We start from the raw sequence: 26,177 nt of genomic DNA on the forward strand, positions 1-26,177 counted from the left end.
ATGGTTTTTCCAGTGGTCATGTATGGATGTGAGAGTTGGACTGTGAAGAAGGCTGAGTGCCAAAGAATTGATGCTTTTGAAGTGTGGTGTTGGAGAAGACTCTTGAGAGTCCCTTGGACTGCAAGGAGATCCAACCAGTCCATTCTGAAGGAGATCAGCCCTGGGATTTCTTTGGAAGAAATGATGCTAAAGCTGAAACTCCAGTACTTTGGCCACCTTGTGGGAAGAGTTGACTTGTTGGAAAAGACTCTGATGCTGGGAGGGATTGGGGGCAGGAGGAGAAGGGGACGACAGAGGATGAGATGGCTGGATGGCATCACTGACTCGATGGACGTGAGTCTGAGTGAACTCCGGGAGTTGGTGATGGACAGGGAGGCCTGGCGTGCTGCGATTCATGGGGTCGCAAAGAGTTGGACACAACTGAGTGACTGAACTGAACTGAACTGAACTGAGGGAGGAAAAAAAGAGATCATTTACAGAGATTCAGAAATCAGAATGGCATTGGAATTTTTGAAGAAGCATAAGTAAAGAGAAATTCTGAGAGAAAGTTATTTCCAATCCAGAAGTTAATTAAAGTTATTTAAAAAAGACATTTTCAGTATGCAAAGTTTTAAGCATTCTTTTCATGCATTCTTTCTCAGAAAACAATTGAAAAACTTGCCCCACCACTACAAAGAGGTGAGGTAAGGGGTCTGTTAGAGGAGACAGATGAAGGTTACACCCAAGACAACTTGGTTGGAACGGCCACCAGAGAAAATCCACATCCTATCCCTGAAGCCTTGCATTTCACAGTAAAAGAGACTTTGCTGATACAGAGTTATGACCGCAAATATGGAGGCTATCCTGGATTATCCTGGTAGACTCAACCTAGTCTAAAAGCCTTTGCTTTCCATGAGAGTGTGAAGAAAACTGATAGTGTCAAATGTAGCAGAGTCTAAGGAGTTTGACTGGGTTAGCTGACCCATTAGGCAACATAATAGCTCAGATGTGGGGCTCAGGAGTTATAGTGCCCTGGCTTGATTCCCAACTCTACTGCTTATAATCATAAAACCTTAGGAAAAATTTCTTTCTTTCTGTGTCTTAGTTTCTTCATCTCTAAGTGGAAGATAATAAGATTATAGAAGTAGGAGATTTTTCTGCTTTTACCCATTAAAGTGCTTAAAATATCTGGCACATAGTTAATAATAAATACCAGTTGTTATTATTATTGACAACATTTAAGAAAATAGTTTCTGTAGAGTAATAATTAGTTAGGACTCATTTCAGTGAAATGACAGAAATCCAACTCTAGTTGGCCCTGGGGAAATATTCAGTATTTCATAAGAATAAGTCTATTATAGTTTTATGTACCTCTGGGATTCCCATGGGGCTCAGTGGTAGAGAATTTGCCTGCAGTAGACGCAAGAGATTCACATTCAATCCCTGGTTGGAGAATATCCTCTGGAGGAGGAAATGGCAATCCATTCCAGTATTCTTGCCTGGAGAATCCCATGGACAGAGGAGCCTGCAGGCTACTGCGTATATGGGGTCACAAAGAGTCAGACACGAATGAACAAATGAGCACACACGTTTGGATCTAACTGATCAAATGATTCTATGGGCAGAATATCTCCATCTTTGGCCTCTATTTTTGGTTCTGTGTTGGCTTTATTTTTAGGCAAGAACAGTCTATATCATAACAAGATTGGCCACCAGGGATGCTAGGATTAAATTCAACTGTAACTGTTAGCAGTTACAAAGTTAGCAAACACGGTGGAAAAGGAACACTTCTTTCCCAAGAGTTGCAGCAAGATTCTGGAACTGAGTCTTAGTATATAGACCTGGATTGGGAATATATATATATATATATGGAGAATCCCATAGACAGAGGAGACTAGCGGGCTACAGTCCATAGGGTCAAAAAGAGTCGGAGACAACTGAAGTGACTTAGCACATAAAGACCTGGATTGCATGCCCATCCCCATTAATTACTGTGGCTAGAAGGAGATAACAAGCAGATTGGCCAATTGACTACTATTTGTTCACCCGTAAAACTCTGTGTGTGTGTGTTGGGATGTGGTGTTGGGGGGAATCAATCTCCTTACTCAGACCACATAGACTGAAAGTGGGAAAGACATTCCTCAAAGGAATGTCATGTGCTGTTATCAGAACACAGAAATGGATATTTGGGCAGACAGAAATAAAAGATGTACATTATAAGTGATGAGTGTAGTTCATCAAACACAGAGTGAAAGATTACCGAACCTCAGAGAAACCCCAGCTGAGCCTTGAATGATGGTAGAAATCTGTATGTAGTTTCTGTGGGATGTTTAGCACCCCAGGAAGAAAAACAAATGATGTGCAATAATGTAATTTATGTGAGGTTCTGGGTTGGGAAAGTGAACATGACTAAAGGAGAAGGATTAAAGGAAAGAAAGAGTCATAAAAGAATGGTAGAAATGTCAATTCTTGGGGCCAGATTGGGCAGAGATGCAATAAGACCAGAAAAGTAAAGTAATCTGTATGTCTCTGAATGTTCCTGCACTAGTCAAGTTATGAGATTAGTGCTAGAGTCATTGAGAAGGGCAGTGTTTCTAGAGATTAGTAAGTGATAGCAGTGAAGTGCAGGAGTTTACTGGTTTATTATTATTAGTTATAAGTATATGTAATATGGCTATATAATAAATTATACAAATATTCAGTTCAGTCGCTCAGTCATGTCTGACTCTTTGCGACCTCAAGGACTGCAGCACGCCAGGCCTCCCTGTCCATCACCAACTCCCGGAGTTCACTCAAACTCATGTCCATTGAGTCGGTGATGCCCTCCAACCATCTCATCTTCTCTTGTCCCCTTCTCCTGCCCTCAATCTTTCCCAGCATCAGGGTCTTTTCCAATGAGTCAGCTCTTCGTATCAGGGGGCCAAAGTATTGGAGTTTCAGCTTCATCATCACTCCTTCCAATGGATATTCAGGACTGATTTCCTTTAGGAGGGACTGATTTTATCTCCTTGCAGTCCAGGGACTCTCAAGAGTCTTCTCCAACACCACAGTTCAAAAGCATCAATTCTTCGGTGCTCAGCTTTCTTCACAGTCCAACTCTCACATCCATACATGACTATTGGAAAAACCATAGCCTTGATGAGATGGACCTTTGTTGGTAAAGTAATGTCTCTGCTTTTTAATATGCTGTCTAGGTTGGCCATAACTTTTCTTCCAAGGAGTGAGCGTCTTTTTATTTCATGGCTGCAGTCACCATCTGCAGTGATTTTGGAGCCCCCAAAAATAAAGTCAGCCACTATTTCCATTGTTTCCCCATCTATTTGCCATGGAGTGATGGGACCAGATGCCATGATCTTAGTTTTCTGAATGTTGAATTTTAAGCCAATTTTTTCACTCTCTACTTCTACTTTCATCAAGAGGCTCTTTAGTTCTTCTTTGTTTTCTGCCATAAGGGTGGTGTCATCTGCATATCTGAGGTTATTGATATTTCTCCCAGCAATTTTGATTCCAGCTTGTGCTTCATCCAGCCCAGCATTTCTCATGATGTACTCTGCATACAAGTTAAATAAGCAGAGTGACAATATACAGCCTTGATGTACTCCTTTCCCTATTTGGAACCAGTCTGTTGTTCCATGTCCAGTTCTAACTGTTGTTTCCTGACCTGCATACAGATTTCTCAAGAGGCAGGTCAGGTAGTCTGGTACTCCCATCTCTTGAAGAATTTTCCACAGTTTATTGTGATCCACACAGTCAAAGGCTTTGGCATAGTCGGTAAAGCAGAAATAGATGTTTTTCTGGAATTCTCTTGCTTTTTTGAATATCCAATGGATGTTGGCAATTTGATCTCTGATTCCTCTGCCTTTTCTAAATCCAGCTTGAACATCTGGAAGTTCACAGTTCACATATTGTTGGAGCCTGGCTTGGAGAATTTTGAACATTACTTTGCTAACATGTGAGATGAGTGCAATTGTGCGGTAGTTTGAGCATTCTTTGGGATTGCCTTTCTTAGGGATTGGAATGAAAACTGACCTCTTCCAGTCCTGTGGCCACTGCTGAGTTTTCCAAATTTGCTGATATATTGAGTGCAACACTTAAACAGCATCATCTTTTAGCATTTTAAATAGCTCACTTGGAAATCCATTACCTCCACTAGCTTTGTTTGTAGTAAGTTTCTAAAGCCCACTTAATTTCACACTCCAGAATGCCTGGATCCAGATAAATGACCACAACATCATGGTCATGCCGGTCGGTCATTAAGAGCTTCTTTTGGATAGTTCTTCTGTGTATTCTCGCCACCTCTTCTTAATTTCTTCTGCTCCTGTTAGGTCCTTGCTGTTTCTATCCTTCATTGTGCTCATTTTTGTATGAAATGTTCCCTAGGTATCTAATTTTCTTGAATAAATCTCTAGTCTTTCCCATTCTATTGTTTTCCTCTATTTCTTTGCATTGTTCACTTAAGAAGGCTTTCTTATCTCTCCTTGCTGTTCTCTGGAACTCTGCATTCAGTTGGCTATATATTTCCCTTTCTCTTTTGTCTTTCTCTTCTCTTCGGATGCTTCTTATGCTGAAGCTCAAATACACATTTTAACTTTTCTGGTGACTCAGATGGTAAAGAATCTGCCCACAATGCAGGAGACACAGGTTCAATCCCTGGGTCAGGAAGATCTCTTGGAGAAGGAAATGGCTACCCACTCCAGTATTCTTACATGGAAAATTCCATGGACAGAGGAACTGGGTGGGTGCAGTCCATGCTGTCACAAAGAGTTGGATATAACTAAGTGACTAAGCACACTCACACATATTTTAACACTAGCTTTTCATTTAAGTAGTTCCTTTCAGATTATTGAAGTAATTTCCCAATGAATTTGAGTTGGCTGTCCCTTCCGTTAGAGTTATCTTTTCTAAGTTAATGATTCAAAGAAATTTTGTACAATCAGTTAAGTTCTCTAACATTGAGAATATTACTAGTCAAAGAGGTTACATACACATTCCATTTACAAATGTTGTTATGGGACTCATTCCAAATGTTAGTTGTTTGGATTAATCATTTCAATGAAATTGGCTGTGAAGACAATTGTTATTTTTTAGGGAGTAATAAAGAGAAGGCAATGGCAGCCCAGTCTAGTACTCTTGCCTGGAAAATCCCATGGATGGAGGAGCCTGGTGGGCTGCCGTCTATGGGATTGCACAGAGTCGGAGACGACCGAAGCGACTTAGCAGCAGCAGCAGGGAGTAATCAAAAGAAGTACAAGTAGCTGTGAAAAGAAGAGAAGCAAAAGGCAAAGGAGAAAAGGAAAGATATATCCATCTGGATGCAGAATTCCAAAGAATAACAAGGAGAGATAAGAAAGCCTTCCTCAGTGATAAATGCAAAGAAATAGAGGAAGACAGTAGAGTGGGAAAGACTACAGATATCTTCAAGAATATTAGAGATACCAAAGGAACATTTCATGCAAAGATGGGCACAATAAAGAACAGAAATGGTATGGACCTAACAGAAGCAGAAGATATTAAGAATAGGTGGCAAATACACACAGAAGAACTATACAAAAAAAAAATCTTCATGTCACAGATAACCATGATGGTGTGATCACTCACCTAGAGCCAGACATCCTGGAATGTGAAGTAAAGTGGGCCTTAGGAAGCATCACTACGAACAAAGCTAGTGGAGGTTATGGAATTCCAGTTGAGATATTTCCAATCCTAAAAGATAATGCTGTGAAAGGGCTGCACTCAATATGCCAGCAAATTTGGAAAACTCAGCAGTGGCCACAGGACTGGAAAAGGTCAGTTTTCATTCCAATCCCTAAGAAAGGCAATGCCAAAGAATTCTCAAACTACCATACAATTGCACTCATCTCACACTCTAGGAAAGTAATGCTCAAGATTCTCCAAGCCAGGCTTCAACAGTAGGTAAACCATGGACTTCCAGATGTTCAAGCTGGTTTTAGCAAAGGGAGAGGAACCAGAGATCAAATTGCCAACATCCGCTGGATATTCAAAAAATCAAGAGAGTTCCAGAAAAATATTTATTTCTGCTTTATTGACTATGCCAAAGCCTTTGATTATGTGAATCACAACAAACTGTGGAAAATTCTGAAAGAGAGGGGAATACCAGATCTCCTGACCTGCCTCTGGAGAAATCTGTATGCAGGTCAGTAAGCAACAGTTAGAACTGGACATGGAACAACAGATTGGTTCCAAATAGGGAAAGGAGTACATCAAGGGTGTATATTGTCACTCTGCTTATTCAATGTATATACAGAGTACATTATTAGAAACATTGGGCTGGATGAAGCACAAGCTGGAATCAAGTTTGCCAGGAGAAAATTAGTAACCTCAGATATGCAGATGATACCACCCTTATAGCAGAAAGCGAAGAAAAACTAAAGAGCCTCTTGATGAAAGTGAAAGAGAAGAGTGAAAAAGTTGGCTTAAAACTCAACATTCAGAAAACTAAGATCATGGCATCGAGTCCCATCACTTCATGGCAAATAGATGGGGAAACAGTGGAAACAGTGACAGACTTTATTTTTGGGGGCTCCAAAATCACTGCAGATGGTGACTGCAGCCATGAAATTAAAAGATGTTTGCTCATTGGAAGAAAAGTTATAACCAACCTAGACAGCATATTAAAAACCAGAGACTTTACTTTGCCAACAAATGTCCATCTAGTCAAAGCTATGGTTTTTCCAATAGTCAGGTATGGATGTGAGAATTGGACTATAAAGAACGCTGAACACCAAAGAACTGATGCTTTTGAACTGTGGTGTTGGAGGAGACTCTTGAGAGTCCCTTGGACAGAAAGGAGATCCAACCAGTCCATCCTAAAGGAAATCAGTCCTGAATATTCATTGGAAGGAGTGATGCTGAAGCTGAAACTCCAATACTTTGACCACCTAATTCGAAGAACTGATTTATTTGAAAAGACCCTGATGCCGGGAAAGGTTGAGAGAGGAAAAGGGGACGGCGGAGGATGAGATGGTTGGATGGCATCACCGACTCAATGGACATGAGTTTGAGTAAACTCTGGGAGTTCGTGATAGGGAGGCCTGGCATGCTGCGGTCCATGGGGTTACAAAGAGTCAGACATGACTGAGTGACTGAACTAGACTGAATAAAAAGATAGAGGAGAGAAAAAATTTGTGATTTATATGTACTGTCTTCCCAAAGGAATCCAAGCAAATAGAACCTTTTAACATTGTGACACTTCTCACTCCAGCTTACTCTTTGGCAGCAGCAAGGTCTCAGTCTGTCAGACAGCGTATTACTTGCCTGCAAAAGGTCAAACCTGCAGTGCACTTTAATATTTAAGTTTATGGCCTTGGGCATTGTGGGCGTGGAATTCACCAATTTACCAAAATAACATCATTCATACTCGTGAATATTATTTTATATATTTCTCTGTGCCATATTTTGTCATGATCAGAGTGGCTGTCACTTCTGTCTTTTACTGAAAGGATCACCATCTGCAGTCCATTAGCTTTATTTGCTAACTTTTCTGTCAGTACTCTGTAAGTAAAGAAGCCCATGTTTATACTTCAAAAAAAAAATTATGATTTAAGACTTGCTTTGACAGTTATACAACAAAGTTCTAGACACATTGCATCCATTATATTAGATATCTTAACTATATATTTAACAGCTTTATCCTTTGTAATATGTATAATGGTGCAAATAAATGTTACTTTAATGAAAGACCCAAGCCTGGCTCTCTCATTAGCTATGTGCTATTTCTGGTCAAATGACTTAACCTGCCTTAACTTCAGTTTCCTTATCTGAAAAGTAACAGAATCATAGAATTTTAGGACTGGAAGGCACCCTAAAAATCAGGGATGCCTAAAAGTTCAGCACAGTCTTATGCGATCTGTCTTGAGGCAGAATCCATCTTTAACTTTGGCCTCAGTCTTTGGAGGCCCAAAATGTCAAGTACTGACTAGAGTGTCATTTCTGATAATATAGAGACATCTTTGCTTATTTTGAAAATCAGTTAATAAATATTATTTTGATATGTTAATAGATCCACAGTTTAAGGAAAAGAATTCTCTCAAGTGATTGTGTGAATGAATGAGAACATGAAAGAAAGAAAAAAAAAAAGTAAGGGCAAGTAAATTAAGTCTGTATGAGAGTGTTTTGCTCAGTCAGGGCATGAGGCTTTAGTGTTTAAGTATATCATTGAAATTGCATTCATCTCCAATAATAGAATCTTTCAGAGTTAACAGGGAATAAGTTGGGCAAGTTAGAGGGTATAACTTTGGCTGTTGACTATTAGAAAGGAAGGAAAGATTAATAATATAACTGTAGCATCCAGTATTGGCAAAACCAGCCAAAACAGAGCTTGCCTCTCAAACAACTTCAAATGCAGGTCAGCATTTGGTATCGCAAACGTGCCCTGTAGTGACCACATGAGCAATTTAGTAGCTGTGGTACAAATCCATGGACTGTAGCTCACCAGGCTCCTCTGTCCATGGAATTCTCCAGGCTAGAATATTAGATGGGTAGCCATTCCTTTATCCAGGGTATCTTCCCAACCCAGGGACAGAACTCAGGTCTCCCGCACTGCAGGCAGATTCTTTATCATCTGAGCCACCAGGGAAGCCCTTGTTAGTAAAAAGCTCTAATTAACCAAATATGTTTTATTATGTTGACCTGAAATCTTCTTGCCTAATAAAATTTCATCCAGTGCCCTAAATTCTGTTCTCTGATGTAACATATTAATAGCATAACCTTTGAAGTCTAGCACTCTACAGATTTGAAGTCAACTCTTTGCCATGTCTTTTCTAGGCCACGTGTGATCAGGCTCTTCAACCATTTATGGCACATGCAGACCACACCTCTCACTCTCCTAGTGTTCTTTCTAATACTTGATGTTCCCATTAAAGATGTAGGAGACTTTAAAATGAGAACCCAGGACTTAGTACTTTCATTCACTCAAGATGTTTTTCATTGAGCACATGACCTGTCTCTAAGCCTAAGATATAGCAGTGAACAAAACAGATATAAGTCCTTGCCCTGTGGAACTTATATTCTTATTGGGAAAGACAACAAATAAAAAAGTAAAACGTACAGTATATTAGAAAGTAATACATGCTATAGAAAAAAAAAAGCAGAGCAGTGAAGGGATATAGAACACTCTGAGGGTGAAGTTGGGGGGTTTACAATGTAAAATAGTGATCAGGGAGTCACTGCGAAGGTGACTGCCCCTCATCTTCTGGTGACCCCCTAGTTCTGCTCTCTTCTCTTATCCCACCTATTCTCCATCTCAGGAGGCTGACATATGCAGTTAATCAGCAGTCCCCCTGCCTCTTGGCTCCCTGTTTGGATTCACCATTGTGAATCCTAGTGAGATATCAGAGGGAAAGAGGAGAGTGAGGTCAAGATGTTTATTCCTTGGCCATCACTTAGCAAGGACTTTCTGGTTAACTGTGTCCCTCTCCTGGAAGTTTGATTTCTCTCAAGGATGTTGGCTTTGCAAGATTCTCTCTCCTTCTGTCTCTAGTAACCACTCCCTTTCTTGTCCCTTTAGGCCTAGGCATGGTGGGCTCTAGGTTATTGGACTGTCCTTTGTCGTTCCTTTATGTCCACACTTTTGAAAACAGTCCCTTTGTTCATAAGTCTTCTTTGACATTATTCTATTTAAAGTATGCTGTTTCCTGTTGGAACACTGAGAGATGCAGTGATATTTGAAAGAGATAAGGGTAAATTATGTGGATAAGGATAAGGGTAATACTTATGAAAATATGAGTATTGCAAGAGCAGCAAGTGCAGACATATTGCTGTAGACACAGTCTGGTAGTGTAGAGCACAGAGGAGCTTTCATCTACCTTGTTTTGTTAGCCACTCAGTCGTGTCCAACTCTTTGAGATCCCATGGACTATAGTCCGTTAGTCTGCTCTATCCATGGAAATCTCCAGGCAAGAATACTGGAGTGGGTTGCCATTTCCTTCTCCAGGGGATCTTCCTTGACCACCTCATTACACATATGTCCATTAGTATAGTCAAAGATTGTAGTAGCTTTCTAGTGGCAGTAACACTCTGTTTATACTGAGCTTGTCATAAACTCAAATTCTTCTGACTCATTAATGTTGCAGCAAAATACAGAACCTTAACATGTATTTCCTTTAACTTTTATCTTTTTTTGCCATAAACAAATACTTTATAGGTATCTGCTGCTGCTGATGCTGCTGCTAAGTCACTTCAGTCGTGTCCGACTCTGTGTGACCCCATAGATGGCAGCCCACCAGGCTTCCCTGTCCCTGGGATTCTCCAGGCAAGAACACTGGAGTGGGTTGCCATTTCCTTATCCAATGCATGAAAGTGAAAAGTGAAACTGAAGTTGCTCAGTCGTGTCCGACCCTCAGCGACCCCATGGACTGCAGCCCACCAGGCTCCTCCTTCCATGGGATTTTCCAGGCAAGAGTACTGGAGTGGGGTGCCATTGCCTTTTCTGTTATAGGTATCTACTATGTGTCAAATACTGTGCTACTTACTGGGAGTCTAATAGTAAATCAAACAAAAATGGTTTCTACCCTTCTGGAAGGTTCAGCCTCATATAGGAGACAACTAAATCATCATACAAATAAGTCTGTGAAAAGCTCTGTGAATTGTCAGTTCAGAAAGAAACTGTTGGGACTAGTACACAGAGAGCAAATGTGTTATATAAAATTGGGCTAGCAAGATAAAAAAGTGTTATATCACACAGAGATTCACTGGATATGATAACTATTTCATTCTTTGTTCCCAAATCAGTGAGAATCCATTGAAGAGCTCAAGTAACTGGGTGAATTGGTCAGATTTGTGTTTTGGAAATATCAGTCTAGCCATGGTGTGGAGAATGAATTAGAAGAAGTTAAGAATCAACCCAAGAAGACCAATGAGGAAGCTACTGAGAAATGTTGGAATTATAGGTAGAACTAGAGTAACCTTCATAGCTGAGAGATCTTGAGGTGAAATGGGCAGGAAAGGGAAGCTGGTATCTGTGATGACTGCACTATATTTCTTATTTGCATCATTAACTGGATGCAAGCAGCACTCAAATAACATAGACAACATTGGAAGAGAAACAGACGTTAGAGCGGAAGAGCAAGAATTTGGTTCTGAATATATAAAACTTAAGATCTGCTTAAGATATCCAAGAAAAGAGGTCAACGAGGTAGACGGAAACATAAGCCTGCAGCTCAGAAAGACACATCTCTATGTAATTGGCAACCCATATGGCTGATAACTATCATATTGGTTTTGTTTAATGATACAAATCTACCACTGTATCAAAAACACTGATTCTATTATTTGGAGTTACAGTAACTGTTTTTCCTTCTGAGCTCTCTGAAACTTGGTGATGTGCTTTCCATGTATTCATCCAAACTGGTGACCATTAAACTAGATGGTGCTAAATCCTAATCAGGTGCTCAGTTTGGAAACCTCAAATAATAAATGGATACTGACTGTAATTTGGCACAGCACGTTCCAAGCTGTGGCTGTTCTCTGAACTCTTAGCATATATTTTATATTTTTGGCTGCCCTTATTATGCCTTCCTATTTTCTTTATTCTTGGTATATGTGTCTTTACTATTTCTGCTGTGTGCTTTTGGTGGGACAGACCTAGAAGATAGAATTGGGCAGCTGAAAAAGTAGATAAAAGTGAAGAAATAACAAATTTTTAAGATACCAAATGCTTTAAATTTTTACTTGCAAAAGCACTAAGCAGAGAATGCTGTGCGCCAATGCTACATGATTATTGCTCTTTGGTAAATCTAGGAACGTCCTGTTACGGCTTTACAGTACATCTTCTCTGGTACCCAGTATAAAGACAGCAGAACAGTCAGCTGCTATATCCCTGGTGTATGCAGAACGTGGCTGCATCTCCTCCATTGTCCTATACAATGTTCCAAACACATGTCACTCATGCTCAGAGCTGGGTTCTAAGGCATCTTATTAATTTCTATATAACCTACAGTTCAACTGTCCCTCTTCTTCTCAGTCAGCTCTTATCTCTGTTTCCACAAGAAATTCAACCAAACCCAGTACACTGCAGTCTTTGTAGTTTTGTGGATCCCAGAGGGATCACGTTGCACCTCACACAGCATATCACTTTTAAAATCTCACTTGGCTGTCCCTTCCTGAGTCTTTGCCCCCAGCTTCACAATCACGGGATTCCTCTTTCTGTGCCTATCACTCACTTCACTGGTCTCAACTCACCTCCCCATGATTGCCATTCTCCTAGCCCTTCTCTCCTTAGGTATTTCAATCTCCTCTCTCTCTCTCTCCATCTCCCTCCCTCCCCCCTCTCTCTTTTCCTTCTACAGAGCAACTCACTTTTTTCTAATTTGTATTGCTGAAGTTTCATACCTCACAGAGCTCACCAACAAAGATCCTCCAGGTATCAGCGACTGTTCTTGTAGGACAGTGAGAGATTATAAATTTATGATAAATTTAGAATGAAATACATAATGAATATATATATATGTAGGTGTGTGTGTGTATATATATATATATATATATATATATATATATATATATATATATACTGTGAAACACAGCATGTGGGATCTTAGTTCCCCAACCAGGAACTGAAGCTGAACTCCTTGCATTGGAAGCCTGGAGTCTTAACCACTAGACCATGAGGGAAGTCCCCATAATGAATATTTTTATTGTAAAATATTTGCAACATTCTCTCATTCCTTACACATAGAAGGAAAATCAGCCTATTTTCTCAGTGTCTCAGTGCCACTGCAGAGAAGAGAATGGTATAAAATTGAGCTTAACATGTATATGATCCCCAAAGTACTGAAAGATCAGGTTGGAGGGGGAAATGAAGAAAGTTGAAAAAATAAGAGGGGTGGAGGGGATGAATTAGTTGGAGGGTTTGTAAAGAAGATAGATATTTTCTGCCCTTAAAATGCTTACATAATAACCTATATGTTATTTGAAAACAGTTAATGAAGGGTAATCCAGTAACTAACTGGGCTTCCCTCATGGCTCAGTGGTAAAGAATCTGTCCCCCAGTGCAGGAGACGTGGGTTTGATCCCTGGGTTGGGAAGATCCCCTAGAGAAGGAAATGGCAATGCACTCCAGTATTCTTGCCTGGAAAATCCCATGGACAGAGGAGCCTGGTGGGCTACAGTCCACAGCATTGCAAAGAGTAGGATATGACTTAGCAACTAAGCAACAACAATCCAGAAATTAATAAGGGCTTTTGGTCTGTGGGTAGAGAAATAATGTGATATGCATATTAGTTTTAGTCGATACCCCAGAGTTAATAATTGAAATAATAAAGAATCCATATCCCAGAGGTGTTTAGCTAGTGTTTGAAAGACTAACGAGAATGACCAGCATTATCGTTGATCCACACAAAAAGATTTGATAATTAGTATATGGATGGTAGAAATGATTCTTCATTCATGTGGTCATTAGTATTCAAAGTATACAGATCGGCAAAAAGAACTTCACAGTTACCTCTACATTTGCATGAATAGGAAACAAAATTCTAGCAATGCCAAGAGCATGTGCTGTTGAGAACAACTTGACTCCATGCCTAAAGACTCACTGAGTCAAATGTCTGGACATTTTTGGAGGCATCCATCATCTGATCTTAACAGGAGGTTGGCAGAATCCTTTTTGTTGTTTAGGTGCTCAGTCATATCCGACTCTTTGTGATCTCATGGATTTTAGCACTTCCCTGTCCTTCACTATCTCCCAGAGTTTGCTCAAACTTACGTCCATTGAGTCGATGATGCCGTCCAACCATCTCATCCTCTGTTGCCGCCTTCCTCTCCTGCCCTCAATCTTTCCCAGGATCAGGGTCTTTTCCAATGAGTCAGTTCTTTGTATCAGGTGGCAAAAGTATTGGAGCTTCAGCATCAGTCCTTGCAACGATTATTCAAGGTTGATTTCCTTTAGGATTGACTGGTTTGATCTCTTTGCAGTCCAAGGGACTCTCAAGAGTCTTCTCTAGCACTACAATTTGAAAGCATCAATTTTTGGCACTCAGCCTTCTTTATGGTCAAACTCTCACATGCATACATGACAACTGGAAAAACCATAGCTTTGACTAGATGGACCTTTGTCGGCAAAATAATGTCTCTGCTTTTTAATACACTGTCTAGGTTTGTCATAACTTTACTTCCAAGGAGCAAGTGCCTTTTAATTTCATGGCTGCAGCCACTGTCTACAGTGATTTTGGAGCCCAAGAAAATAAAGTCTGTCACTATTTCCATTTACCCCCCTCTATTTGCCATGAAGTGATGGGATCGGATGCTACGATCTTAGGGTTTTGAAGGTTGAGTTTTAAGCCAGCTTTTCTACTCTCCTCTCACCTTCATCAAGAGATTCTTTAGATTCTCTTCACTTTCTGCCATTGCAGTGGTGTCATCTGCATATATGAGGTTATTGATACTTTTCCCAGCAATCTTGGTTCCAGCTTGAGCTTCATCTAGCCCAGCATTTTCCCATGTGGTACTCTGCATATAAGTTAAATAGGCAGAGTGACAATGTATAGCCTTAACATACTCCTTTCCCAATTTTGAACCCGTTCCTTGTTCTATGTCTGGTTTTAACTGTTGCTTCTTGGCCCGCATACAGGTTTCTCAGGAGACAGGTGAGGTATCTGGTATTCCCATCTCTTTAAGAATTTTCCAGTTTGTTGTGATACACATAGTCAAAGGCTTCAGTGTAGTCAATGAAGAAGAAGTAGGTGTTTTTCTGGAATTCTCTTGCTTTTCCTATTATCCAACTGATGCTGGCAATTCGATCTCTGGTTCCTCTGCCTTTTCTAAATTCAACTTGTACCTCTGGAAGTTGTTAGTTCACTACTGTTGAAGCCTAGCTTGAAGGATTTTGATCATTACCTTGCTAGCATGTGAAATGAGTGCAATTGTGCAGTAGTTTGAACATTCTTTAACATTGCCCTTCTTTGGGATTGGAATGAAAACTAACCTTTTCCAGCCCTGTGGCCACTGCTGAGTTTTCCAAATTTTCTAGCCTATTGAGTGCAGAATATTATTGCATCTGCTGTGAGTGAATCTTTCTTGAAAAGTGCTTGAAAGAACAGAGGTCCGGGTTGGCACTGAATTTACAGAATAGGTTAATTACCTTTTTTTCTTTCCTATTTTTTTGTGTTGTGGTAAAATACACATAACATAAAATTTACCATGTAAACCATTTTTCAATGTATAGTTCAGTGATACCAAATATATTCATAATGTGCTACCACCACCATCATGTATCTCCAGAACTCTTTTCATGTTATAAACTGAAACTCTCTACCCCCTAAACAATAGTTATCCCTCCCCTCAGCCGCTTGTCATCAACATTCTATTTTCTGTCGCTAGGATTTTATATACTCTAAGTACCTCGTGTAAGTGGAATCATATAGTACTGGTCTTTTTGTGACTGCCTTATTTCAGTTAGCATAATGTCCTCAAGCTTCCTTCAAGTTCAATCATATATCAGAATTTCCTTCCTTTTAAAGACTGCATAGTCTTGTCACTTGTTTCTCTCTCTTTCTCTCTCTCTCTCTTGTTTTCTTTTTTTGTCTACTCATTTTCCAGTATTTGTAGCTGTGGCGGATTTTGCTCTGAGACTTGCTTTCACTATAATAGTCCATTGTAAGGCTTTGGTGGAGGAGACCTGGTATCCTTACATATCTCTTTGAACCAGGCTATTGTTGTTTACCAAAAGTACCTAATAATTGTTGTTTCATTGCTAAGTCATGTCCAAGTCTTTTGTGACCACATGGACTGTAGCCCACCAGGCTGCCCTGTCCATGAGATTTCCCAGGTAACAATACTGAAGTGGGTTGCCATTTCCTTCTCCAGGGGATCTTCCCAACTCAGAGATTGAACCCACATGTCCTGCATTAATTAGCAGGTGGATTCTTTACCAGTGAGCCTCCTGGGAAGCCCCACCTAATAATTAGGAATGATCATTTTGCCTTAGGACTGTTCTCAACATTTAGGTTACAATATTTATAATCAACATCTTTCAGTGGTCAGTTATTAAATCCAGAATTATAAACCAACTCTCAAAAAATATAATTACATTTAGTGAACAGTAGTTTTATGTTAAACTAGGATAATTTTCAGCAATAAAAATTCTTATTACATTATTTGCTTATTGATATTATTCACTCATTTGAAGGCTTTTTAGCAAATAAGACAATTATAAATAATTCTTTTAAGCTTTAATTTTAAATGAAATCAGAATTTGGACTGAGCCTTTTAGAAATATGGCAAAAATATATATATTTTTTGGTTTCACAGTAATTTTTTACAGGTGTTATAGCTTAAGGCAAGGGATACAAGGAAAAATTTGCTTATAAATGCTGTGTGTGTTTCTAGGACAGTAGTCTTTCATTTCTGGATTTTTATTGCAATTGAGAAAGAGCCCAAGGAGGAGTTAAGAACAAAGAAATAGAAATAAAAGAGATGAAATAGAATATTTTTCCCAAAGAAATCAAATATGATAGGAACTGGAGACAAAAGACATGATCAAGGTCAGAATGCTGAAATGAATTAATCCCTAGTGCAAAGTTCTTCTCTTGGTCTAAGTGTAATAAAATCATAATTTTGAAAATTTAAATTAAGTGATTTCAAATGTTTTCCAGTATAGGAAAAAAATGAAAAAAAATAATGCTTTCTTTGATAGAAGGTAAAATAAGACATATTTATTAAGTATTACCATGTGCTGCTGCTTCTGCTGCTAAGTCACTTCAGTCTTGTCCTACTTGGTGCGACCCCATAGACGGCAGCCCACCAGGCTCCCCCGTCCGTGGGATTCTACAGGCAAGAACACTGGAGTGGGTTGCCATTTCCTTCTCCAGTGCATGAAATTGAAAAGTGAAAGTGAAGTCGCTCAGTCGTGTCTGACTCTTTGCGACTCCATGGACTGCAGCCTACAAGGCTCCTCCATCCATGGGATTTTCCAGGCAAGAGTACTGGAGTGGGTTGCCATTGCCTTCTTCACCATGTGCTAGTCTCTTTTAACAAATAGTACCTTATTTTTCAACTCCTTACTCCTCCACTAAATTTTTAGGAAGTATGACTTGGTTATTACAGACACAAGGTCTTCATAGTGGATAGTGCTGTGAATGGTGGAAAGAGAAAAATGGGCACATTTAGAGGATGCATGTGTTTTTATGTAGAAAAGGATATAGAAGAAAGTAAGCGCACACAGAGCCCCTCCAGATGGAGCAGCTGTTTCCCACGGAGATTTTAGCTGTGGATGATACTAGTGGTACAAATTAATACTAATTATAATTGGACAAATTATACCCAAGGAGGATGCATGGGAACCTTTAATCTAGAGCCTGTTTGTAAGAAGCACAGGTAACAGACTCAGCTTGCTCTTGGCACCTGAAGCGGAGGACAGTGGGACTGAGTCCTTAAGCCATGGAATCTGGATAGGTAGCGCCAGTATTGAGTTGAATTGTAAGATGGCCAGTTGGTATCTGATAATTGCCTAGTCATGTGGGAAAACCGCCTCTCCTCACGTCAGAAGTGGGAACTAGAATCTTTACCAGGGAAGCTAACAGTGTGAAAACTCACCCTGCCACATGCGTGAAACACAAGCACTTTTCATTAGGTGTGCTGAGGTACAGAAGGCTACCGAAAATGAGTTGAGTGTTGTATACATAATACGCATGTAAGCATGCATGTCATCTTTAGGTAAAGTTTATCATTTCAAATTCCGGAACTAGAGCCATTTTTCCTGGGTCTCAAATTACTGTGAAACCACAACCCCCACTTCCACTCACAGACATACTATCTATGAAAAACAGACAATTATTTTACTTTGAGGTCAAATGTCAAACAAAAATGGTTAAGATCCCAAAGGGCTCAAATTGTCAGTGAAATTAGTTATTTGTTTAAAAAAAATTGTATTTTTCTCTATTTTCCCCTCATGACTTCCAAAGTTGCAGGTTAACATTCAAATACCATTTAAAAAGGAATAGTCAATAATTATTCATTATAAAAATATAACATAGAAAAATATCTATTTAAAGTGTTTTTAAAAACCAAAGCCTCCTTGTCTTATAACAGTACCTGTATTATAGAGAATATCACTAATGAGAAGACATAATTTAAAACTTACATTCTGAAAAATACTTGGAACTTGCAAACTTTAGTTCATTCTTTAGACATTCTTAATAAAATTAAAGCAAAAAACATTAAGGTTTGCACTTTTGTTAAGAACAAGACATTTCTGGGCCCTGGTTATATTTGACTATTTATTCTTTCCTCTACCCCCAGTAGCATAAAACACCCTCTCTAAGTAAAAATTAATGATTGCTTTAAAGTTTCAAGCAGCAATATTTAAATACAAAGAATATTTTGACAATCACACATATGACTTTAACATATCTGTGAACTTATGAGATGGGAAATGTTTCAGATACCTAGTTGGTTCAATACTTCAAGTATGTGTATTGTGATTATAAAATTTTTTTTCATCAAAACATTTTGGTGTTTAGAACTGGTTGTTGGTTCAATACCTCAAATTGGTTCAATACCTCAAGTATGTGTATTTTGATTATAAAATTATAAAATTTTTTTCCATCAAAATATTTTGGTGTTTACAACTGGTTGTTTGGCCATCTCATTCTGCTTTAACTTACAGCATAACTTTGAGCAAGTCATATAAATTATTTGAAGCTTCATAATCTCATCTGTCAACCTTTTCTTAGCATAAACATTTATCTTTATGTGTGTGTATTTTTTTGTGAAGCAAATTCACAAGTTTCAATGACTTCTCAAAGAAGTGTGAGACAAAAGGGGAAAAAAATTAAATCTCTGGGTTAGCTAATTTTTAAGGCCTTAGATTAACTGTGTCAGATTCCCTTCACTGGTCAGTCCACTCATCTCACAGCTGTTGTCAGTGTCCATGAATAGAACTCTCAGATGCCCTCTTCTCTAAATGAAATCCTTTAAGGAAATTGTAGCCACCATGTCTGAGAGACCAAGCACACCACCAACCCAAATCCCCAACGCAAGACAGGGTCAACCAATGACTAATTGGCATGTGGTACAAAGGCCAGCCAGCTCCTTACCTCAAGCTGGAATCAATTTTGGGGTGCAATCTGAGCTCTAGAAGTTCCCTGTGGGATCAGAAGTGAATCTCTAATAGCTTCCTTTCTCCCCTTCCCCGGCTCCCAAGTTTATCTCATTTCCCTCTTCTTCTTATAGCCCTTACCTATAATCACCTGAACAGGAATCCTTGCCTCAGGTTGTTTCCAGGGAAATGGATTAAAAGAGGCATCTTTGAATTCTCATCTTCTGCAGACTCTAAGGATGTCTTATTGTGGTTAGTTCATTCATCCTGGATTATTCTGAAAGTGGCTAACAGTGAGGATGCTCTCACTGATGATAAGTGGAATTTGATAGTTCCTGGCATGCTGCAGTTGAACAGTCGCTCACAGAACTGAGATGGGATATAGATGAGAAGGAATCTACTAGCTGGTATAATGTCCAGTGGGATTGAGCAATGCAGGGAAATAACTATAAGCGCTCATGCTGAGTGGCTCTTGCTATGTGCCATTAATTTGTTTGAGAGATGATCTATCAGCAATAGAAAGCAAAGAGTGAGAAGAGTGAGGGTAAGGCACTCTTCGGCAATGTTTAAAGAAACCCGTATTTTCTTCAGACAGAGGACATACACTGGAGGTGAGGCTCAGGACCTAATTGCAAGAAGCGCAGAATCTCAGAGAAGAATGAATTCTCAACCCTGGCAAGGGTCTTAAAGTCAGTCCCCTGATAAGAGTGGGACCTTGAGACTTGGGAGGGGGCCGTGTGGGTAATTCACAGGAGACCCTTTGAGAAACTTGAACTCCTGCATTCCCTTCAATGCTCAACACCTGCAGAATTGGCCTACTCTCCTTGTTGGGAGATCCCTGTCTGTTTGCTTAAAGCCTATGCAGAAGTTTCAAATAAAGTGGACGCCTAACATAATAACCTCCACTCTCCTCTGAATCTTCCCTAGCTCTTATACTGACCAGCAGAAAATGAGATCTCAGCAAATCCTGACTGGGGAGAAGCTGAGTAAGGTAAAGAGAGGAGAGGGCTTGTGCCACAGTTGCTGCAGCTGCTGGCCACACATCCCAGTAGAAACCAGGAGCGCCTGACTGAGAATCCCGAACATGCTGAATCAAGGGGGAGGAACAGAGGGCTGGATGTGGGACAGCTTGATGATAAGGGAGCACCTGTGATACACAATTTAAACCCCCGGCAATAGTATTGAGTGATTCTAGAACATTTCTGGAATGACTCTCAGACATTTGGAAAGGGTGACGGCCTACACTAAGTGATGCTGAGATGCCAGACCTGCTGTGGCAAATTGTTGAGGAAGGAAACAAAAGGCTTGCAGACGTGGGAATGCTTGTCTGGTTCTAATATTTTTTTAAGATGGAAAAGCCAACAACAGACCATGTCCTTTGGGAGGGCACATGTCAGAAACAGGATCAGAAGCAGTTTGTGTTCACAGGGGATGGGCCACGGTGCACATGCATGGTCTTGTCTCAAGGCTATGTTAATCCTTCTGCTCTCTGTTGTAATACAGGTTGCAGGGATCTTATTCTTCTGATCATCCCACTGAATTTCAAATTAGTGCACAACGCTGATGTGTTCATTGGACCTGGTAAACATGAGGCAAGTGGATAGCATGTATCTTAATATATGTGCTCCTGAGGGTGGGAGATAAACTATACAGAGATTCGGGCCTCCCAGAACCATGAAATTTTTAGGATCTCTCCTTTCTGATTCAGGATAAAGCAAAGAAATGGTTTCTTGAAGGCACTGCTGAGGTTCCAGCTTGGGAATGATGCCATGCAGGATGATGCACAGTCCTCAGAAGGCAGTTTGTATATTCCATCAAAGGCGTCTCCAACAGGTAGAGTGTATGCATCCAGAAATCAAAGTGTTAAGGTAGAAGTCACTCCAAGCCACTCACTTGGGGTATTAACTTTGGACTTGTGGGGTTTTAGTGGTCCTAGTTCATAGGGCTCACAGTAAACATCCCACCAAACTAAATTTATGGTTCTGTCACGTTGGGATTCCCTTGACAGTAGACAGGAAATGAAGAAAGTACTCCCTACATCATAAGGGTAATTGATCCCAACCATCTTGAGGAGATAGAGATGCTGCTACCTAATGGGAATAGGATGGAGAATATTTGGTGTTTTGGCGGCTTAATGGGGCTTCTTTTGCTATCCTTGTGCCCAGCTGTACTTATACATAAGCAACACAGAAATCACAGCCTGACAACTGCATGAAAACCAGGAGCCCAGCCCCCTCAGCAGCGAGGCTCTGGGCCAAGCGTCTAGGCAAGTCTGTTGGGGCAGAAGAAGAGGATTCTAAGTACTTTTAAATTTTTGTTTATTTTTAGCCTCACAGTATGTGGGCTCTTAGTTCCCCAACCAGGGATCGAAACTGTGCTCCCTGCAGTAGAAGCACAGAGTCTTAACCACTGGGTCACCAGGGAAGCTCAGAAGGGGATTCTAGAATGGTCTTGAAAGGAGGTATGAGTTTTGGCTTCAAGACCCAATAACAGTTGGGACTATATTTCACTTTAGAATCCTCTTTTTGTATGATTGCTCAGAAATTGTGTCCCGCCAGAATCCTGGAGAAGCTGTGCTTAGAAGGAGTAAAGTTAATGTGAACAGCTAGTGAATCGGACCTCTGCAGTCGGAGTTGACTATAGTTGATTATCAGTGCTTAATCCAATTCCTTTTAAAGGCTGATGCACCCTCTGCCCAGCCACTGTGAGTTAGCTGGGGTGTGTGTGTGTGTGTGTGTGTGTGTGTGTGTGTGGCTAAGTTGTGTCCAACTCTTTCAGACCCCATGGACTGTAGCCTGCCAGGCTCCTCTGTCCATGGGATTTCTCAGACAAGAATACTGGAGTGGGTTGCCATTTCCTTTTCTCGGGGATCTTTCTGACCCAGGAATCGATCCTGAGTTTCCTGCATTGGCAGGAAACTGTCTGAGCCACCCAGGAAGCCTGAGTTAGCTGGTAACAACTGACAACTGTCCACTTCCATAAAAATTTAGTTTAAAGGGAGCCGCTTAGCATGGAGGTCATGCATGGACCCTCCAATGTTAGCCACTGACTGACTAGCCTGAAAGTACCAAAAGGACCACCCTTGCCTCAAGGCGAGAACAACACTGTAGCACAACTTGGACTCCAGACCATCTCTGCAGAATCAGGGTAAAGTGGGGATTCCGTCCTTGCTTTGTGCTTTCTCCGTACTCATTCTACTTCCTTCACTCACCTTTTCTGAGAACTCTCCCTGAAAACTCACTTGAATAGAAAACCCTGTCTCAGGCTCTGCATCCAGGACAAGAAACCTGTGATAACCATTGTCTGCATTATATAAGTCTCTGATTATAATATGTAAATGTAGAGCTAGGATTTGTTTATGGGGAATTAAAGGGCAGGGAAGACCAGGGAAGATGGGAACAGCAAGCTCCCTAGACCACTGCTGTTCAGCAGATAGCTTGGTCAGGGTCTAGCACGGCAGCCAGTTGAGGGGAATGGCAAATGTGTAATAAGAAGCTGCAAAATCCTTTTCAAATTAAATGCTGTTGATTGAGCAACTTCTGTATATGAGAGATACAGAAAAAAAAGTGCATGGACGATGATGATGGTCACAGTGTAGATTACTGCACCTCAAGCGTTAATGGTCAAACAAGTTGCTCAGGGGTTTTTCAAAATGCAGATTCTGATTCTGTATTTCCAAGAAGTTCCCAGGTGACATCCTGCCTATTGATGCACAGACTAAAATTTGAGTAGCAAGCCTTTAGACTAGAGTGTGCAAGAGAAACATAAAGACAATTGTGTGATTTAAATTTTTTCTAGCTAGCAGCCACATTAAAGTAAGAAATGAATAAAGTTAATTTTATAATATAGTTTAGCTGACCATTATATCCAAAATGCTATCATTTCAATGTACAATCTATATAATTGTAAATTAGATATTTTATATATTTTTGTACTGTCTTCAAAATCCAGTGTATATTTTATACTTGAGGAATATCTTAATTCAGATGCTAACTTTTCATCAGAAATACACACACACATATATATATATGTTTGTATTTTATAACATTTACAGTAGAAAGTAGATTTGTGCACTCAATTTTATTCTAGACATACTTAAAACTTCCCCAAAGGTGAAGTAAGTATAAGCTTTTAAATGTAAACTAATTAAAACTGAATGAATTTGTAAAAATCAGTTTGTCAATTACACTAATCACATTTCAGTGCTAAAACACCACATGTAGCCAGTTCAACTCAGTCCCTCAGTAGTACCCAACTCTTTGCAGCCCCATGGACTGCAGCACACGAGGTCTGCCTGTCCATCACCAACTCCCGGAGCTTGCTCAAACTCATGTCCATCGAGTCGGTAATGCCATCCAACCATCTCATCTGTCATCCTCTTCTCCTGCCCTCAATCTTTCCCAACATCAGGGTCTTTTCCAATGAGTCAGCTCTTTGCATCAGGTGGCCAAAGTACTGGAGTTTCAGCTTCAGTATCAGTCCTTCCAATGAATATTCAGGACTGATTTCCTTTAGGATGGACTGGTTGCTCCTTGCAACAAGGGACTCCTGTGTCCAAGGGACTCTCAAGAGTGTTCTCCAACACCACAGTTCAAAAGCATCAATTCTTCAGTGCTCAGCTTTCCTTATAGTCCAACTCTCACATCCATACATGACTACTGGAAAAACAATAGCTTTGATTAGATGGACCTTTGTTGGCAAAGTAACATCTCTGCTTTTTAATAATCTGTCTAGGTTATTAGCTGAAGAAGCTGAAGTTGAATAGTTCTATGAAGACCTACAAGACCTTCTAGAACTAATATCCAAAAAAGATGTCCTTTTCATTATAGGGGACTGCAATGCAAAAATAGGAAGTCAAGAAATACCTGGAGTAACAGGCAAATTTGGCCTTGAAGCAGGGCAAAGGCTAACAGAGTTTTGTCAAGAGAATGCACCAGTCATAGTAAACAGCCTCTTCCAACAACACAAGAGAAGACTCTACACATGGACATCACCAGATGGTCAACACTGAAATCAGATTGATTATATTATTTGCAGCCAAAGATGGAGAAGTTCTATACAGTCAGCAAAAACAGGACCAAGAGCTGACTGAGGCTCAGATCATGAACTCTGTATTGCCAAATTCAAACTTAAATTGTAGAAAGTAGGGAAAACCACTAGACCATTCAGGTATGACCTAAATCAAATCCTTTATGATTATATAGTGGAAGTGACAGATTAAAGGGATTAGATCTAATAGACAGAGTGCCTGAAGAACTATGGACAGAGGTCCTTGACATTGTACAGGAGGCAGTGGTCAAGACCATCCCCAAGAAAAAGAAATGCAAAAAGGTGAAATGGTTGTCTGAGGAGGCTTTACAAACAACTATGAAAAGAAGAGAAGTGAAAGGTAAAGGAGAAAAGGAACGATATACCCATTTGAATACAGAATTCCAAAGAATAGCAAGGGGAAGTAAGAAAGCCTTCCTCAGTGATCAATGAAAAGAAATAGAGGAAAATAACAGAATGGGAAAGACTAGAGATCTCTTCAAGAAAATTAGAGATACCAAGGGGACTTTTCATGCAAAGGTGGGCACAATAAAGGACAGTCTTCTTAGAGATAGGTATATTTGGATTCCTGATTTTGGCTACAAAGATTAAAAACCTTGTCATTTGAGAGAAAGGTGCCCCCCTCTGTGGCACTATCAAGAGGTTTCCTGACTTGGGGATAATTTGCCTAATTCTTCTTTTTATTTTATTTTTTTTTTATTTTTAAACTTTACAAAATTGTATTAGTTTTGCCAAATATCGAAATGAATCCGCCACAGGTATACATGTGTTCCCCATCCTGAACCCTCCTCCCTCCTCCCTCCTCGTACCATCCCTCTGGGTCGTCCCAGTGCACCAGCCCCAAGCATCCAGTATCGTGCATCGAACCTGGACTGGCAACTTGTTTCATACATGATATTATACATGTTTCAATGCCATTCTCCAAATCTTCCCACCCTCTCCCTCTCCAACAGAGTCCATAAGACTGTTCTGGGCCCCCAGTGTGGGGCACATTCTTCTGGACAAGCCTTGTTTCCCTCTCTTCCTGCCTCTTTCCCTGCTTCTTGGTGAGGACACGGTCCTAACCAGCTCAATGACTCATCCTCTTCAGCTCAGATTTCTGGGGCCAGCTTGATTCTCTTTATCTGGTTAGCTGTTCCCTCTGCATCGCTGTCCATTTGCTGAGCTAGTGAAGCTTTGCTGCCCCCTTCTGGTTTGAACAAACTACTACTTGTTAACGAATTTAGAAAACATCATAATTGCATATTTTGTCAATAGCAGTGTGTAATAAAAAGCTGCATCATTTTGAAACAATTAACTACTCTTTATTGAGCAGCTTTTGTGTGCTAGAGACATTGGGCACTGGAGATATAGCAGTGAATGAAACAGGCATAAATATGTGGCCTTGTGGAACAGAGAAAGATCAATAAACATTGAAGCCAGAGGTTGCCTGGTATGTTTGAAGAACATCAAGGAGGCCAGTGGGGCTGAAGCACTGGAACAGATTGGCTATGGGGGGAGAAGTATGGCGCATGTTAGAGAGCTAAGTGTGGAAGGGCAGGTGGGAGCAGATTACAAAAGGCCTTGTAGTCAGTGGCATCACTGACTCAATGGACTTGAATTTGAGCAAGCTCCAGGAGTTGGTGATGGACAGGAAAGCCTGGTGTGTTGTAGCTCATGAGGTCACAAAGAGTCGTTCAGTCGCTCAGCCTCAGATATGACTGAGCGACTGAACTGTAGGCAATTACATATATATATATATATATATATATATATATATATATATGCTGCTAAGTTGCTTCAGTCGTGTCTGACTCTGTGCGACCCCATAGACGGCAGCCCACCAGGCTCCCCTGTCCCTGGGATTCTCCAGGCAAGAACAATGGAGTGGGTTGTCATTTCCTTCTCCAATGCATGAAAGTGAAAAGTGAAAGTGAAGTTGCTCAGTCGTGCCCAAGTCTTTGCGACCCCATGGACTGTAGCCCACCAGGCTCCTCCATCCATGGGATTTTCCAGGCAAGAGTACTGGAGTGGGTTGCCATTGCCTTCTCCATATATATATATATATATATATATATATATATACACAGACACACACATACACATATATATCTGAAACAGC

The 26,177-nt window shown here is 40.3% G+C and overlaps 1 protein-coding gene and 1 long non-coding RNA gene across 4 annotated transcripts in view; one reads left to right on the forward strand and one right to left on the reverse strand.

Moving 5' to 3' along the window:
• RNF180 (ring finger protein 180) overlaps positions 1–19,140 on the reverse strand; it is a 297,228-nt gene extending 278,088 nt beyond the window's left edge. The window contains exon 1 of one of the 3 annotated variants that reach the window (XM_055555005.1): positions 19,026–19,140. Coding sequence is in view for 1 of the 3 variants with exons in the window: in XM_055555000.1 (XP_055410975.1) it covers positions 1,351–1,365 (15 nt within the window). In the remaining 2 variants the exon portion in view is untranslated. Of the gene's footprint in view, positions 1–1,350; positions 1,371–19,025 lie in introns of those variants that run through there. The other 2 variants (XM_055555000.1, XM_055555010.1) reach the window with 2 other exon arrangements.
• A 1,589-nt stretch (positions 19,141–20,729) lies between these two features.
• Positions 20,730–25,617, forward strand: LOC129633188 (uncharacterized). Its single transcript, XR_008704946.1, has 2 exons — positions 20,730–20,860; positions 23,762–25,617. It is a non-coding gene; the product is annotated as an uncharacterized LOC129633188 (long non-coding RNA).
• Positions 25,618–26,177: the final 560 nt, after the last annotated feature.

Source organism: Bubalus kerabau, chromosome 18, assembly GCF_029407905.1.
Source record: "Bubalus kerabau isolate K-KA32 ecotype Philippines breed swamp buffalo chromosome 18, PCC_UOA_SB_1v2, whole genome shotgun sequence".
In the NCBI taxonomy this organism is placed as follows: domain Eukaryota; kingdom Metazoa; phylum Chordata; class Mammalia; order Artiodactyla; family Bovidae; genus Bubalus; species Bubalus kerabau.